Raw genomic sequence first — 18603 nt, forward strand, 5'->3', positions numbered from 1 at the left:
AATCTTCTCAAATTGCAAACAAACTTTTTGAAATTTTGATAGGAAATGCACTGAATTTATGGAGTAGACAACTGGTATCTTTCTAATCCTGAATCTTGTAAACAGTATATTTCCATCTGGAAATTCTCTAATGTCATTCAATAAAGCTTTACAGTTCTCTGTGAAGGTCTTATATACATACTGCTTAATTTACTCCCAAGAACTTAGCATCATTATTGTTGACAGTCCAATCTTTTTTAATTTTTATTTTCTTTAGCATAATAATGTGTGTGTGTGTGTTTTTTTTTTTAAATGTTTCTAGCAATACATAACAGTAGAATGCATTTTTTTTTTTTTTTTGGTTGGGGGCTACCAGGGATTGAACTCAGGGTCACTCAACCACTGAACCTTAGCCTTTTTTGTATTTTATTTAGAGACAGGATCTTACTGAGTTGCTTAAGTCCTTGCTAAATTGCTGAGGCTGGTTTTGAACTCACAATCCTCCTGGTTCAGCTTCCCTAGCCATTGGAATTATAGGTGTGAGCCATTGTGGCCACTGTGCTTGGCAGTAGAATCCATTTTCACATAATTATAAAAGCATGGAATAGATCCTGTTCTAATTCAATCTCTGTACCCTCCGTTCCCCCACCCCCTGGCTCTTCTCCCTCTACTGATCTCATCTTTTTAATATGGGGAGAATTAAATTTCTTTTGGTCTCAGGATTGAACTTAGGGTTGCTTTACCACAGAGCTATATACCTGTCCCTTTTCATTTTTTTATTTTGAGACAGGTTCTTGCTAAATTGCAGAGACTGGCCTTAAACTTGTGATCCTCCTGCCTCAGCCTCCCAAATGCTAGGATTATGAGTGTGGTCCACCACACCCAGGCTTGATTCATGTTTTAAAAAGTGTAACACACACTCTCCACATTCTGTGCCACCCCACACATTATACCCCATACCCAACACATGTGGACATCTTCCTCACCTTTCATGGGTTGGCTCCCTGCATGGACATCCTCTTCAACCTGCTTAGGCTCTGACTCCCAATTCTCAGCCACCCTTCTTTTAAGGACACCCTCATGATACTTGGGGTTTGAGATCCTCAGGCTGGGCCACTATAACTTCCTATTCTCACCCACTCACCACAACTGTGGGTGTACATCTAGCTCTGCCCTAATAGCTTCAAGATCGGACTATTAGGGAAAGGAAACAGATGAAGAAGAGAACAATTTTTTAAAAACATGTTGCTTCTGTTAGGGATGCAGCACAAGCATAAAGGTGTTTGATTAACAAGGATAAGGTGCACATGTGTGCGCGCGCACACACACGCACAGTAGCTTCTTTAACATTTTCTAATGGTTTCCTATCATTCGTAAAATCCAAACAACTTACCCTTGGACTTGTCAAGAAAGCCCCATATGAAGTGGTCACCCTCTGCCTCTCAAACCTCATTCTATACCATTATTCTACTCCCTGCATCCTATGCCCATATCTACATGCATCTTCCACTATTTTCTTGAACACAGAAAGCTCATTCCTACCCTATAGCCTTGTGTACTAGCTGTTCCCTTCATTTGGAATGTTCTTACCTCTTATCTGCATATCCTGTTATTAAGACTTTCCCTGATCACTCAATCTAAGAAATTATTCAGTCCCTCTCCCATCACCCCACCTTTACATAACAGTTACTACTACCTGACATCTTCTTGTTGACTTATCTCTGTATACTAAATTCTAAGTTCCATGACAGCTGGTCCCACTGGTCCCATTCCAGCATCTGTGCATAAATGCAATTACAAAAATGCAAGGTTTTATTACAGCTATGCCCTTTGAGGCAAGTGATGACTGAGTGTACTTTTTTCCTCACAAAAGTGACTTGGCTGGGGAGCAATTTATCATTCTTATAGTCTTTATGTTCACCAATGGAATTACTACTGTGGTGAGCATTCCCATTACCTGTGTCAGAGCTTGGATACTTGTGTTGATGTCACCACTGGCTACTTGGGAGATAATGAAATTGATTGTGGATGCTGTATTACTGTGCATATCATCAAAGTGTGGAGAAACAGCTCGGATCCTAGAGAGTAGAACAAAGGGGAAATTCAATCTCCATTACAAAACATTCCAAAAAGTGGGAATTATGCAATTCCCCTCTAGAACCAGGTCTTAATAAAAAAAAAAAAACTGCTATCAGCCAAAGAGTAATCAGTTCTAAGAAGTTTTAACTGCACATTTCCACTGAGGGCTCTTTTCGGATATATCCTCTGATGATCATTAACTGCTTATACTTAAATAAATAAGTTGAACTTACTTGGGTTCAGGAATAAGGACTGGTTCAAAAATGTCATCCAGTTTGTGCTGAACAAGTTCTGGCATTTCACATCGAACTGTACCATTGTCATTCTCAATCTCATCTAGATCCAGCTGGAATTCTCGGCGAACCATTTGGGCTGCCTCAGGATGCCCACTCATGCTTCGGGCTTGGCTAAAGGAAGCAAAAAGAGGCTCCTGAACTAAGACAGACTTCTTAATCATAGGGCAAGAGTACAACTGCCAGCTAACTCAAAGCTTCAAGACAGATGTTCAACTTCTGGTTTCAGCCCCCCTGAATGATTGAAGTCCTTGAGTCTAAGAAAGGTACCTTAAGCAATAACACTGCACTGGTTCATGAATGTCCTAAGAGAGTAGATAAGTTTAATAGTACTTACATTACCAGCCAAGTTAGAAGTATTATCATTAATTTGCTAAAGTTAACAAATCTTGTACTTAGTTCTATTCCATATGGAACAGAAAATAACGTGTATTTATGATTCAGACTCACTATGTATAGGCAAAAACAAAAGAAAAATATAGACTAGCTGGTGTTTTTCCACCAAGTTAATCAGTGTTTAAGTTTTTCTAATCATAAACATTGCATCAGTCCATGCATACTTTGAAGGACAGTCATCCCTTTTTAAGCATCGTCACTCAACAGGTCATGGCCAGCATTATATCTCAGAAATAGGTATGTGATGTTTCCAAATTCAATTTGGTTAAAATTATACTCATGACACAACCCAAAATAGAGCTGTCTTGCTTAGAAGGCAGTATTTTGAGTCCCAAGCCAATTCTGGGTTGCATACTTTTTATTTAGCATTATTTCAAGAACAAGAACCTGAGCACAACTAAATATAACACAAGGAAAAAGGCAAATCAGTTTTTTAGCCACATTTTAGTGAGGTGCCATTTCTGCTATCTACTAGACTTTTATGGCAGCCATGATATTTATGAATACCATCTCTCCTGGTTATAAACTCTAAGCCAGTCAGCCTCCAGAGGGGATGAATCCATTTTAGAAGTTAGAAAGATATAAGAGCCCTGCTAATAAAAATTAGCAGGCAGTACTTACATCCTATAAGTGCGATACATAATTCTGTCCACGGAAAAGCAGTGAAAGAAGGCACAAGACCATTTAGAAGTGGTTTTGAGACAAAGACAAAGACAATGAAGACTGAAAGATTAAACATTTGGTTACAAGACATTTACCCAGACACTCTGTCACGCATGATAATGACAAGAACTCAAGATTATGTTACAGGACAAGCTCTGAGCACACAAAGCTAAGTCCATAGAGATGCTCCCAGACAACTATCTCCATCCACATACTTGAGTTTGGAGGACATGTCTTCAGCAGGTCCCTTGCGTAGCATGTTAGCATTGGAGCTTATGTTCTGCATGCGCTGAGGTTTCTCTTCCACCTGTTTCATTGGTGCAGTAGAGGGTCTCTTTGCAGATCGCTTAATCCTCTCCTCAAGCATACTCATATCCTTTTCAGAAAGCTGTGAGACCAAATTTAACTTATTAGCATATCCATCTACAAAAATATGTGGATAATCAAAAACCTAATTAGAAGATTCAAGAATTATCTATTTTCCTGTTGAAGCTACTATGCTAGGATTTTACTTTCAAAAACACTATATTATTATATAACTGCTATTAATATCTGCCTACCTATAATAACAAGAGAAATTATAAAAAAAGGAAAGGATACAAAAATAAACTACTGATAATTACAATTTTATTAAGAGTTCAAAACTCAGAAGAAGTTTCCTTGTTTTTGTTTTGTTACTACTAACTTGCTGGGTTGATTATGAACAAGAATCTTCATTTCTGGTCATTTATAAAATTCCCACCTGTTTTCTCTCTTTCAACTGGGTGGCAGTAAAGATTTGATTAGATATAAGTAAATTAATAAAGTGTAGGGTATATAAATGGTGCTAGGATGAGGTAACTGGAGTGAAAAACTGAGTATTAGCCACAGTACTGACTGGCTCAAAGGAAGCAAGGAGTCAGAAGCAGAATCAAATGTGTCTGAAAAAGTAGCTTGGAGCTGTAGCTCAACATGTTTTCTTTTCCTTTTAAGATGGGGTCTTGTGAGCTGGGGTTGTGGATCAGTGGTAGAGCGCTCACCTAGCAGGTGCGAGGTCTTGGGTTCTATCCTCAGCACCATATAAAAATAAATAAAATAAAGGTATTATGTCCAACTTCAATTAAAAAGTAAATATTTTAAAAAACCCACAAAAAACAAAAAACAAAAAAAAAAAAAGAAAAGAAAAAAGACGGGGTCTTGTTATCTTGTTCAGGCTGGCCTCAAACTCACAATCCTCCTGCCTGAGCCTCATGAATAGCTAGGAATACTGGCATGCTTTTGATATGACAGGTAATAGTAGATAAAAAGTACTCCCTTGGGAACTATGTAACTAAAAACCAAATGTATTAAAAATTACAGAGCAGATTGCTGCGTAGAATTTAAATCCTAGACCAGCTCAGATTTCTTCATGTATAAATAGCTCTTATGTCTAAAGCAAACTGCTACAAATAGAACACTAAGAAAAGAAAATCTGATTTCCAGTAAAACAAAGCATAAATGGCCTTCCATTATTAGAGAATCCTCAATTGTCTATCTGGATTCTAGGATACATTGATGAGTCGAGTTTACTAACAAGTGGAAAAACTTAGGTATAGTTGATACTGCTGGACACTTGGCACCTAAGACACCTTGGAATACTTTTTATAAAATGCTGACACCACCCAGAGAAAAGTCACTCACATTTCCAATCAGTTTGAACACCTGATCTCCATGTACATTGTATACTGTTACAATGGTGTTGAGTGCAGCATTTCGTACAGCATTGTCTCGGTCACCTATGTGAATAGCAATCTCTTTTAAGGCTTTTCCTGGGGTTGGCTGGCAAACATTCATGCCATAAGACTCGACTAGACATCCCAGCTCTTCCAGGCACTCTGTTGGGGAGAAAAAGAACTAGATTACTGAGAATCAATGCACATGTGGCATACTGCCTTCTCTTTTATAGGAAAGATTCCCTTTGGCATACACGAAGATTAAAATCTTATTCAAGCTCTACCTAGAGTTTTTTCTTGTATTCTGCCTCTTCTCAATGAAACAATGGTGTTATAGAAAGTACTCCTGAAAGAAACGGATGTCTGTGAGTCAGATGGCCCCTGTGCACCTGATTTTGTCACCAGGGTAGTACTGAATGGTGTCTGTATCACCTGATACCGACTCCATCAGTGTGCAACTCATCACTCTCACAGTCTAAATCAAAAGGTTGGCATCAACTACAAAGACACTGAAGAAATGTCCTTGTGTGTCTACAAACTATTTCTACAAGTGGGTCACTGTTGTAGACACTCACATCTCAATTTTAATTGTATAGACTGGTGGTATACCTCAGTGGCAGAGCACTTAACTAGCAAGGCTCTGGATCTGATCCTCAGCATAATAAAAAAAATAAAAATAAAATAAAAAATAAAACAGTCTGCTTCACCTGCTCTCTGCTTAGAGTTTTTGGATTTGGTTCCTTCCATGATGAAGGGGAACATCTTGCTGGCTGGGTAGACAAGGCACATCCGATTCAGGATGGCACGAACATCTTTACGAATGACATCCTTTGGTTCTCCAACCTAGTCAACAAGGAAAATTAAAGACTAAGCAAGATCATTCCTTGGCCACATCATGCATTACTGTATCTTGAAAGAGGAAAGGCATGAGGATATAAAAGAAAAAGAAAGAGGGAATAAATGTACAAAACCTGAAGTCAATTGGGAGCTTAAGCAATCTCCCAGGGTGAGAACAACATATTACCTTGAGGATGAGATAGGGAATGAAGGAAGATGCTTCATTCTCAGTAAGATGATATTCCTCTTCACTTAGCAGGGTGAAGAGCAATTTTAAATATTCCAGTGCTTTCATTAGGACGCTTGTATTGGTGTCAAAAAAACGTAGGGTAAGCCATTTTAAGATAAGATCCAGGCAACCAATGACACCTTCTTTTTCACTCTCCAAGTGCTTAAAATAAAACAAAACCCCACAAATGAGACCGTATAAAATTTTAAATTCTATCAGGCAAATACTTTTAAAATTTTATTGCATCCTTAAGAAAAAAAAAAACAAAACAAAAAACTAGATTTTTAAGCCTTCAATTAAGACCTAAGAAATAAACACACTCATTTATTTATTACATAAGAACTGAAAACCTGGTATATTCTACTTCTTCTTTCCAGGCACTCTGATTATTTTATAGGGCTTAGTATTCTCACATGACTGAGATACATGCACATTTAACTACTGCAGACTTACATCAACCATGACAGCAAGGGCCTTATTGTGATGCTGAAAGTCTGAGTGAAACATCTCATCTTGTAACCATTTAGCTACACAGCTAGACATTTGAGTCTTGAGTTGTTCAATATATTCATCCCGTGGGGTAGTAAAATTCCACTTCAGCACCTGAAAAAAAAAAAAATTAAAGAGAGTCTGGATATAAAGTATTAAACTGAAATGAAGTAGAGAGCCTTATTTAAAGCAGCTGCAGGACTCAATAGATAGCTGCAGGACTCAATAGATATTTTAATTAAATAAGATTCATTTGTAAGTAAATACGAACACAAAATGTCAATTAAAGATGTCATATTTCTGGAAACTTATTAACTCTGAAAATGTTATAGGAAAATAATTTTGAGCAATTTTTACTAGAAAAGTCAGTATTATAATTATATAATACAGTGAAACACAGCACAACTTTAATAGAGGAAAAATTTTGAATATTAAAATTGAAAAAGCACGTACCATTTTTTGGTATTTAATACATATATACATAAAGACCTACATTCAAAGATGTTTATGGCAGCACAGCTTATAGTTGTCAAAAACCAGAAACAAGCTAAAATGTTCAACATAATGGATTGGCGATAAAGAAGATATGCATATATAATGTGCTAATAAAAAGAAGACACACACAGAATATTTATGATATTTTAAACATCATTAAAAGCAAAAGACATAGAACAAGTAGTACACTCTCTGAGGAGGGAGACAGGAAAGAAAGACATGCTTTTCATAGATACTTTAAAGACTATACTTTGTACTTGTTATATCACTTGAATTTCTGTTTTTAAAAACAATATATAAACTGAGCCGATGCAGAGGTGCACACCTCTAATCCCAGTGACTTAAAGGCTAAGGCAGGAGAATCATAAGTTCAAGGCCAGCCTTAGCAAATTAATGATGAAGCTCTAAGCAACTTAGTGAAAAAGGGCTGGGTATTAGTTCAGTAGTAGAGCACCAGAGCTTAATTCCCAATACTGTAATAAACAAAAAATTTACATATTTTTGGAAAAACAAATTTTAAACACTTAATAAAACCAAAACAATGATTTTTTTTTTTTTTTGCTTTGGTGGAGCTGAGGATCAAACCCAGGGTCTTATGTATGCCCTGTAAAAGATCTTCTACTAAGCCCAAGTGAAGTGATTGATCTAATCAAATATATATTTACCAAATCTTCATTTCAAAATACTACATAAAGGGACAGGATTGTCGATCAGTGGTAGAGCGCTTGCCTAGCATATATGAAGCACTGGGTTTAATCCTTGGCACCCCATTAAAAAAAATAAATAAATAAAGTTATTTAAAAAAAAAAGACATTACATACAAGAAAGATAAAGAAGCAGTCCATTGCATGTGTTCAATTAGTAAAAACAAATGAATACTTATAATGTTTGATTAAAAAAAAAGCAAAAGACTACAAAGTTACTTCTACTTAGAGGAAAAACAGGCACTAGGTCCTATAGTACTTTTTGTACCAATTACTGTTCCCGTACAGTAATCTTTGAGAATAAAGTACTATATAAGTAAAAGATTCAGTTAATTATCAGATATTTCAAAATATGAATTTCATTCAGACTGCAAAGCTATTTATAAGTAACAAAATAAAACAAAGATAAGCAAAAAAACTCTTCCTTACCTTCAATCCTTTTTCATCTTTCATTCTTTGCTCCTTTCCATTTGAAACAATAACAAAAATAGGCCCAGATTTGTCTTCATCTTCCTTTAAGCTGGTTTTGCTTGGCACTTTCTTTCCTTGTATACCCTACAACCAAAGTTCAGGGAATATTGATTAGTTAGGCCACTTCTACAGAATATGATGTTGCTGCCCAGGAAAAGGGCATTTTTACAAAAACCAGAGACATCTATCTACATTATATTCCAACATGAAAGAAACAGTTAATACAAAATCTTGCACGTAATACATTTTTGTACTGTTTTCTCTAGAACTATCAGTTAGCTCTCGAGCTGGCAAGAAATATAGTTGGAAAAGCTATTACCTCTCTTAGTCTGAGTCACAGTCAATTTTTGTTTATTGGATAATTCTTTGCTTTCTTGAAATCTCTGATATTCTTTTATCTTTCATATTAATGATATTTTGAATGACATTTATACATTTCATATCACTTAGTTGAGAAAGCTCTTTTATTTCTCCCTATATTTACTTAATGTATCTATCAAAACAGCATAACTGGAGCCCCTTTGAACCTTCTAAAGTTGGTAGAAACACTTTAATGCTTATTCACTAATGTAGTTTTTAAAAATAATTCAAGATTTAGAATCTTTGTATCAGGTGAAAAGAAAATAGTGGGTTACAGTACATATAATTAAGGCAAAATTCAAATTTCATTACTGGAATTATTATTAGTATAAATGTAGCAAGAATTTACTATTTCTAGTTGGCCAGAATTTCTTTCTAGTCCAAACATTGAAGTCATTAATCAAAACAAATATGAGATTGCTTATGTAAAATTGTTTGTAAACTGCAAAGATAGGGAAAAAAAATTATGGCACTTAGAACAGAGTCAAAAATACTTCAATGCACTTGTGATCAAAATACTAAAATAAGCACTTGTTCATTTTAGGATAAGGAAGGAAGGATAGGAAAAGAACAACTTCAGTGCATAGTTTAGAAGATAATTACCCATTTAAATAACTCAAAGCTAAAGGACCCAAGCAGAGGGAAGAAAAATGGACAACTGTAATATATTTAAAGAAAGACTAGAAAGTATCTATCTACTCTATGATGTGAGTATAATAATAAGAGTACTGAGTAATAATCTTATAATTTTTCATCCATTGCATACAGTTAATGAAACTGTTTTCTTCATTTAGATTTACTACTATTATACACTTCTATAATTTTCCTTTTGTAAGTATTAAATAATCAACAGTCTGAATGCAATGACCAGCTCAGAACTTTGATAATAGTAACTGATAATTTGCTATGATTCAAAAATTAAATGAGGGCTGGGGATGTGGCTCAAGCGGTAGCACGCTCGCCTGGCATGCGTGCGGCCCGGGTTCGATCCTCAGCACCACATACAAAGATGTTGTGTCTGCCGAGAACTAAAATAAATAAATAAATATTTAAAAAAAAAAAATTAAATGAAAAAATTACCCGGGGCTTAGTTAAAAAATGAAACACAAGAATGTATTTCTTTAAATCATCCAACTCTGCATGGTTATTGAAAAAATTAGTGATTCAAGTCCCACTGGCATAAGGACAAAAGGTATTTCTTCTAGACTATCAGAGCACCTTCTAGTATTATGACTTAACTGAGCCAAATTGGAATAAAGCTGATTACTATTCTTCTCTCAAATCCGTATCAGTCTAAAGTGACCATTCTGCATATGCTTCCTTCTCTTTTCACTACTGCAAATCTTCCCTAGAGATCTGTATAACAGGAACCATGAGAGCAGGGTATCTGTTGGGGGGTGGGGGGGTCTTACTAAAATGGACTGGAAACATAGCTCAATGGTATAGTGTTCCTGGGTTCAATCTCAAATACTTAAAAAAAAAAAAAAAAAAAAAAAAAAAAGTAGTGATGTTCTATATACAATATGATCTTTCCTAATAGAATGATAACGCAATATGTAAAACAAATGCAAGAGCAAATCTACATCTAAGTACACTAAGTTAACACACCTTTACTTTAGAGGAAACCCCTGGAGCTTTGGCCTTTCTCGGATCAGGTTTAGCTTCTATGGTGCTGGAAACAGAATCTTCAACAGGTGCTTTGAGAAAGAAAGCATGTAAGATAAGGGTAAATTCTAGTAATAACCCTTTTTATTTTGGGAAGGTTATACTATGATAATAAGAAAACCAACCAGCAGTCAGATCAATTTATAAGGTATTTTCAGTTAGATTTTTTTTTTTTTTTTTTACTAGTCTTTTTTCTCCCCAAATTCCTATTTAACATAACCTTAAAAAAGTAATTCAGGCAAGGCATAGTGGCACATGCTTGTAATTCCAGAGTCTCAAGAGGTTGAGAGAGGAGAATCGAAAGTTTGAGGATAGCCTGGGCAACTTAACAAGACCCTCTCTCAAAATTAAAAACAAAAAAAGTGATGGGATGTAGTGCAGTGGGACAAAGTGTTCAATCCTCAGTACTGGGGGTATAGGAAGAAAAAAGAAAATTCAGAAAGTCTACATCTCCTTTAACAACATTTAAATGGCAGTTTTAGCCAGGTGCAGTGGTGCATGACTGTAATTCTAGTATCTAGGGAGTGTGAGGCAGGACCAGTGCAAGGTGGAGGCCAGCCTCAGCAACTGTAAGACCCTACATCAAAATAAAAATTAAAAGGATTGGGGATGTACCTCAGTGGTAAAGCACCTCAGCCTTCAATCTTCAATATCAAAAACAAAAAACTCCTGTAGTTTTAAAATTATCTTCAAATAAGGATTAAAAAATCACTTTTTGTCAGATTAGTACTGCCTTAATTGTAGTGTCTGTCATCTCTGAAACTGATTACCTGGGACAATGAAATTGAGATTCATTATCTTATATGTAGCAATTCCAATAAATGTTAAACCTGAATATATATGTTGATATGAAGAGTTTTACAGATGCAAAGTTTCTAATTTTATAGCATCAATAATTTTTAACCTGCTAAAAAGAATATTTTTATGTTTAATCAAGTAGTCTTTTTTTTTTAAATATTTTTTTAGTTATACATGGGCACAAAATTTTTATTTTGTTTATTTATTTTTATGTGGTTCTGAGGATTGAACCTCACATACACAAGGCAAGAGTTCTCTCACTGAGCCACAACCCCAGCCCAACAAGAAGTCTTGAAATGAAGTGATTACAGATTATACATTACAGAATTTTAACATAGGAATGAAGAAATTGAGAATATTCCTTTAAACATTAGTAGGGGCTGGAACAAAGTTCAGTGGTTGTGTGTACTTTGTATGTACAAAGCCCTAGGTTCAAACCCCAGCACATGCGTGCGCGTGCACACACACACACACACACACACAATAGTAAATATTTGAATGGATTAGTAAAAAAGCAGGTAGCCAAGTGTGGTAAAAGGAGAACTCATTTGTGACTTAAGTAGAATTTTAAGCTGGCTATTTGTCCTTTTGCAAGTCACTAACCTCTTTGAGTTTCCTCGTCTGCTAATAAAGTGGTTTAAACTAGATGTTCCCAATTCCTACTCTAACTGGAATAAACAATGTTAGAAAACAGTTGTAGAAATCTTAAAAACAGCATAGAATACTTTGAGAATTACCCTTGGAAACCAAATTAATCACTGTCATAACCTTAGCACAATTCCTGGTTCAATAAAAGGATGAAAACTGGATATCTTTTAGAGTTTCCTCAGGTTATTTCCTTTCCCTTCAACCTTCTCAAAACAGAGTTACCTGATGTAGGCTGGAATTTGGCTGGAGCTGACCCTCCCATTGGTTTGGATGTTGCTTTAGCAGGGGCAGCAGGCTTGGCTGGCATGTTAGCTTTGGCTTTCTCTAGCATGGCCAATACTTGATCTTTAGAAGTTGGCTACAGAGACAATGTAACATAAGTGAGAGGTAACAAAATGGTATACTCATACTAAGCTTACTAACAGATATGCTGTCAAATGACTGAGCTGCTAGTTTTGAAATACCAATGAAGGGAGGCAGCACTCAGTGCAAGAGAAACAATACACATTATGAAGTCACACTCAAGTTGCTATCATTCTGGAAGGTCATAGTTTTCACCCTGTGGGGCTGGTAGACTCTCAGAAATTCTACAATGCTAATTATTTTATTTTTGCTCTCATTAGGATTTCAAACTGAGTCTCACAGTAGGTAAATATGATACTTTGCTTATATAAATTCATGTTCAATAGTTTACTAATGGCTTTAACAGCAGCAGCAAGTGGTACCTTTAGTTTCCCAGTAGCCTTGGCCATTTTTTCATATCCTAAGTGCATCATAAAGAATGGCAAAGCATCTTGGGCCTTCTTTCGAACATCTCCATTTCGATCTTCTAGGCAGGAGTAAAGATGAGGAACACATAGGATAAGGTCTGTGGGGGTGGAACGAAGAGTAGGTAGTTTCTCAGCCAGCCAGCCCAGAAGCTGCCAAAAGAAAGAAAGATTAATCACACTTCAAATGGAAAATTGTTATTATTTGTGATCTCAGGCTTAATGATTTCATTAGTTACCAACACTGAATTAATTCATATGCTACAACTTTCCAATATGAAATCAGTATTTTTTATTGCTCAAGAACATTGTTATGTTGCTGGGTGCCACAATGCATGCTTGTAATTTTGGCAACTCAGCAGGCTGAGGCAGAAGGGTTGAAAATTTGAGGCCAGCTTTAGCAACTTAGTGAAGCCTAACCGAGTTAGCAAAATCCTTTTTCTTTTCTTTTCCCTCTCTTTTCTTTGGTAGTGGGAATTGAATCCAGAGGTGCTTTACCACTGAGCCACATCCCTAGCCCTCCTTTTTATTTTAAGATAAGGTCTAAATTTTTGAGGCTGAACTTGAACTTGTGATCCTCCTGCCATAGCCTCCTGAGTTGCTGGGATTATCAGCGTTTACCACCATCCGCTATTTAGCAAAGTTCTGTCTGAAAACAAAAAATAAGGACAAGGGATATAGACCAGTGGTAAAGTATCTGTGGGTACAATTCCCATACAAAAAACAAAACCAAAAACATTTGTGTTACATTAAAATAATACGTGCAATGATGACAATCATCTTTTTTTTTTTTTCACATTTCCAGCCTTTTATTTTATTATTTATTTATTTTAGTTATTGGTGGACACAACTTCTTTGTATGACACAACATCTTTGTTTTTTGTATGTCGTGCTGAAGATCGAACCCGGGCTGCACGCATGCCAGGCGAGCGCGCTACCGCTTGAGCCACATCCCCAGCCCCATGACAATCATCTTTAAGAAAAGGACATAGGATCATCTTTGGGCATTACATTATAAAGTTTTAATAGTTTTTTTTTTTTTTTTTTAATGGTATAGCAGTAACCTGGAGTATTCTACCACTTGTTTTTATTTTGAAATTGGGTCTTACTAAATTGCCAAGGCTGGCTTCAAACTTGTGATCCTCCTACCTTAGCCTCCCAAGTCACTGGGATTATAGGCATGTGCCACCGTACCTGGTTCTAAATATATTTTAGGTGACTTTGGGATTGAACCAGAACTTTGTATATGATAAGCAAGTGCTCTACCATTAAGTCACGTCTCCAGCCTCCTTAATATATTTTAAAGATGAAAAACTTTCACTTACCTCCTTTAAGTTCTAAAAAATATTTAAAGACCCAAAACATTTATTTGATCAGATGACAAATTCTATTAAGACTTCTATTTTATGAAATTTTTGTATATATATATATATTTTATATAATTTTTCTATATTCCTAAAATAACTCACATCTCTATTTTTTCACTGAAATTTTTATTAAGATAATTACAGATTCACTTGCAATTATAAGAACACATAAAGATCCCAATTTCCTTCATTTATAACACATTACAAATGTATACTACAATATCACAACCAGGCTATTGATACTGATACAATTCAGTGATCTTATTTTACTTGTACTCTTTTGTATATGAATATTTATTTTTCTTCCATATTACCATGTATATGTTAATATATCTGCCATCACAGTGAGGATTTTGAATAGTTACAATCAAAAGGATTTCTTGAGCTGAACTTTTCTAACCACATCCCCATTTCCTGGCAACCACTATTCTCCATTTCCAAAATTCTGTCATTTTAAATGTGCTATATAGGACTGGGGTTATATAGCTCAGTGATAGAGAACTTGCCTAGCATTCACAGGGTTGGAAGTTTAATCCCAATATGGCAAATAATCAAAAGCAAAATAAAATAAAACCTAAATGAGTTATGAAAATGGAATCAAATAGTTTTAACTATTTGGGTTTGGTTTTGTTGTACAGCAAAATTCCTTCTGGCAAAATAGTGTTCCATGTATGAATGTTCAACAGTTGAAATCACCTGCTATAGGATATCTGAGCTGTTCTAAATTTTGGCCATTTTGCAGTCAAATGCTATATCCCTTAGCTAAACCCACAGTTTTAAGCTCTTATTAAGGAAGCTACTATGAATATTTATATTTCCACAAGCAAAATAAGAGTGATCACAATTCTCCCACATGGTTGCCAGTATTTGGTGTTACCACTATTTTTTACTTAACAATTTTGATAATTGTGTAGTGATACTTCACCATAGTTTTTTGTTTTGTTTTGGGGTACCAGGTATTGAACTCAGGAGCACTCAACCACTGAGCCACATCCCCAGTCCTATTTTGTATTATGTTAGAGACAGGGTCTCACTGAGTTGCGTAGTGCCTCACTTTTGCTGAGGCTGGCTTTGAAATTTCGATCCTCCTGCCTAAGTATCCCCCCAACCCAGAGCTGCTGAGATTACAGGTGTGCACCATGGTGCCTATCACCTCATTTAAGTTTCTTTAAAAAAAAAAAAAAAAATCTTTATTTTATTTATTTTTAAGTTTTTTATGTGGTTCTGAGGATTAAACCCAGGGCCTCGCACATGCTAGGTGAGTACTCTACCTCTGAGCCACAACTCCAGCCCCTTAGTTTTTTTCTTTTCAAAAATAAAAAATATATATATTTTTTAGTTGTGGTTGGGCATAATACCTTTATTTTATTTATTTAGTTTTATGTGGTACTGAGGATCGAACCCGGGGTCTTGCACATGCTCTACTGCTGAGCCACATCCCCAGCCCATCTCATTGTAGTTTTAATCTTCATTTCTCTAATAACTAATAATGTCGAACATCTTTCAGGGGATAATTTGGCATTTACAAATCCTCTTCAGTGAAATGTATGTTCATGTCTTTTGCCCATTTTCTTTTTTTTTTTTTTTTTTTTTTTTTAAAGAGAGAGTGAGAGAGATAGAGGTAGAGAGAGAGAGAATTTTTTAATATTTATTTTTTAGTATTTGGCGGACACAACATCTTTGTTTGTATGTGGTGCTGAGGATCGAACCCGGGCCGCACGCATGCCAGGCGAGCGCGCTACCGCTTGAGCCACATCCCAGCCCTCTTTTGCCCATTTTCTAATGAATTTATTTATGTATTCTGGTGGTGGTGCTGGGAATGGAACCCAGGTATGACAGGCAAGTGAGCTACATTGCCAGCATCCTCACCTCTCCTTTTTAAACTGCTGACTTTTGAGAATTCTTTACATAGTTTAGATATTAGTTCTTTTGTTTTGGTACCAGAGATTGAACTCAGTGGCACCTTCCACTGAGCAACATCCCTCCCCCTACTTTGTATTTTATTTAGAGACAGGGTCTTACTGAGTTGCTTAGTGCCTTTGCTTTTTGCTAGGCAAGAACTATACTACTGACCTATATCCCTAGTCCAAAAAGTTTTAAATTTTTATGTAGTCCAATATATTAATTTTTCTTATTATGGATTATGGTTTTAATTACAAATCTAAGAATTTCTTTTTGTTTTGGTGGTCCTGGGGATAGAACCTAGGGCCTTGTCCATGCGAGGCAAGCACTGGACCAACTAAGAATTTCTTGCCAACCTTACATTATGATTTTCTATGTTATCTTTTAATAATCTTGTTATTTTTATTGTATGTTATCTTTCCGTAGTCTTGACAGGTGCAGTGTTAGCACATCTGTAATCCCAGTGACTTGAGAGGCCGATGCAAGACAATTACAAGTTCAAGGTCAGCCTCAGCAACTTTTCGAGAACCTCAGCAACTCAGCAAGACCCTGTCTCAAAATAAAAAAAGAAAAGGAGAAGGAAATATATCTGAGTGGATAAAGCCCTTCAATCTCAAGTACAAAAAAAAAAAAAAAGGTTTCAGTCTAATGTTTTACATTTAAATCCATGATCTGTTTTAATTTTTGTGTAAGATATGAGGTTTAGGTCAAGGTTCAATTTCTTTTGTCTATGAATATCTTATTGTTGCAGAACAATTTGTTGAATAGGCTACCTTTTCCTCCACTGATTCACTTTTTGAATTTTGTGAAAAATTAGTTGAATAGTGGGTATGTTTGTTCATGCCTGCAATTCCATCGATGGGAGGCTGAAAGGCACAAGGATAACAAGTTCAAGGCTAGCCTTGTCAACTTGGGGAGACCCTGTCTCAAAATTTAAAAATAGGGCTGAGGATGAAGCTCAGTGATGAGATCCTGGGTTTGATCCACAGTGCCAGGAAACAAAAATGTGGTTCAATTCTGGGCTTTCTCTCCCACTCCACTGGTTTTTATTTTTATCTCTACCCTGTCTCCCTGTCACTGATACCACAGTGAATTGACAAGGTAAGCAATAAAGTAAACCTTAACATATGTAGAGTGATTTTTTCCTACTGTTTTCTTATGAAAACTGTTTTGGATATTTAAGAGCCTCTGCTTTTCTATATAAATTTTAGAATAAGCATGCCTCTCTCTATTAAAAAAAAAAAAAACTTCCTGGAATTTTTACAGGACATACATTAAATTTGTTGATCAATTTAATGAGAAGTGATATATCAACTGTGTTGAGTCATTGTAAGAGTTGACATCTTTAACTTGTTCCTAATCTTTAGGGCAAAGTATTAAGTCTTCTGCCAGTGACTATGATGTTATCTGTAAAGGTTTTTGTAGGTGCTCTTAATGAAGTTGAAATAATTCTATTCTAACTTGAATTTTTTTTAATAATAAATGAGGATTGGATTTACCAATAAGCATCAACTGATAAGATTATATGACTTTTCTTTATTCTGTTAGAATGATAGATTATACTTTTGGACTTTTGAATGCTAAACTCTATTTTTTAAAAAATATTTATTTTTTTAGTTGTAGTTGGACACAATATTTTATTCTATTTATTTATTTTTATTTGGTGCTGAGGATCGAACCCAGGGCCTCGCATGTGCTCTACCACTGAGCTACCTAAACTCTATTTTACCCCAGTCCTAAACTCTATTTTTATACTCTGATTAACGCCTCTGATTTGGGGCGGGTGTGGTGGTGCAAAATTGTAATCCCAATGGTTCAGGAGGCTGAGGCAGGAGGATCACCAGTTCAAAGCCAGCCTCAACAAAAGCAAGGTGCTAAGCAACTCAGTGAGACCATGTCTCTAAATGAAATACAAAATAGGGCTGGGGATGTGGCTCAGTGGTCTAAGAGTTGAATCCCTGGTATCAAAAACAAAAACCAAAAAAAAAAAAAAAAAAAAATCTCTGATTTTACCATTTAAGAATTCGAAGAGGGCTGGGGATGTGGCTCAAGTGGTAGCGCGCTCGCCTGGCATGCGTGCAGCCCGGGTTCGATCCCCAGCACCACATACAAACAAAGATGTGTGTCCGCCGATAACTAAAAAATAAATATTAAAATTCTCCCTCTCTCTCTCTCTCTCTCTCTCTCTCTCTCTCTCATTCTCTCTTTAAAAAAAAAAAAAAAAAAAAAAAAAAGAATTCGAAGAAAGGAAAAAAATTCCACAAAAATTAATCCTTTAAAAAGTTTTGTGAATGGAACGGGAAAGAAAAGGGGGGCATGAAAATACAAAAACTCACAACCAACAATAAAAAATTAAAAAAAAAAAAAAAAGTAAGAAAATACAAAAACTTTGGGAATTTGGTTTCAATTTTATTAACCTTTATAATAAAGTTCATTTTAATCATACTTCATGTGTGTGTGTACAAAAGTTAGGCAGGCCTTGGCTCTTAAAGAGGTAAAGCACATGGTCAATTGATAAATTTATGGTACTAACCTCTTGCCTTAAGAAAGGATTTTCCTTTTTGAGCTCTTCAGAAAGATCTTCTCCCTCCAGCCATTCCTTCATGCCTGTCTGTTCTGCCCAAGCATTCACAGTTGCTAGTGCAGCAGCTCGAACATTGTTCTGACCAGAGAAGAGAATTGGAAAAAATAATATCAACTATAGTTTGGAGGTAGGGGAGAAAAGTTTATTATTTTATGAATGTGAACAACAGAAACTTCTCTAAGGTGT

The 18603-nt window shown here is 35.8% G+C and overlaps 1 protein-coding gene and 1 non-coding gene across 6 annotated transcripts in view; both read right to left on the reverse strand.

Moving 5' to 3' along the window:
- The window catches only part of Ckap5 (cytoskeleton associated protein 5), a 102837-nt gene that overhangs the window by 13469 nt on the left and 70765 nt on the right, over positions 1-18603 (reverse strand). For all 5 annotated transcript variants that reach the window (XM_046457368.1, XM_046457360.2, XM_046457383.2 and 2 more), the window contains 12 exons: positions 18367-18495; positions 12523-12717; positions 12020-12155; positions 10295-10383; positions 8285-8410; positions 6621-6770; positions 6126-6329; positions 5809-5944; positions 5070-5263; positions 3626-3798; positions 2292-2465; positions 1937-2057 (listed from right to left, as the gene is read on the reverse strand). In XM_046457368.1, coding sequence (XP_046313324.1) covers positions 1937-2057; positions 2292-2465; positions 3626-3798; positions 5070-5263; positions 5809-5944; positions 6126-6329; positions 6621-6770; positions 8285-8410; positions 10295-10383; positions 12020-12155; positions 12523-12717; positions 18367-18495 — 1827 coding nt within the window. The remainder of the gene's footprint in view (positions 1-1936; positions 2058-2291; positions 2466-3625; positions 3799-5069; positions 5264-5808; positions 5945-6125; positions 6330-6620; positions 6771-8284; positions 8411-10294; positions 10384-12019; positions 12156-12522; positions 12718-18366; positions 18496-18603) is intronic.
- LOC124102130 (small nucleolar RNA SNORD67) lies at positions 5466-5574 on the reverse strand. The gene has a single exon (XR_006854807.1). It is a non-coding gene; the product is annotated as a small nucleolar RNA SNORD67 (small nucleolar RNA).

This window comes from Marmota monax, unplaced genomic scaffold (assembly GCF_021218885.2).
Source record: "Marmota monax isolate L192 unplaced genomic scaffold, Marmota_monax_Labrador192_F-V1.1 WCK01_AAM20220418_F8-fsc00047, whole genome shotgun sequence".
Lineage (NCBI taxonomy): Eukaryota > Metazoa > Chordata > Mammalia > Rodentia > Sciuridae > Marmota > Marmota monax.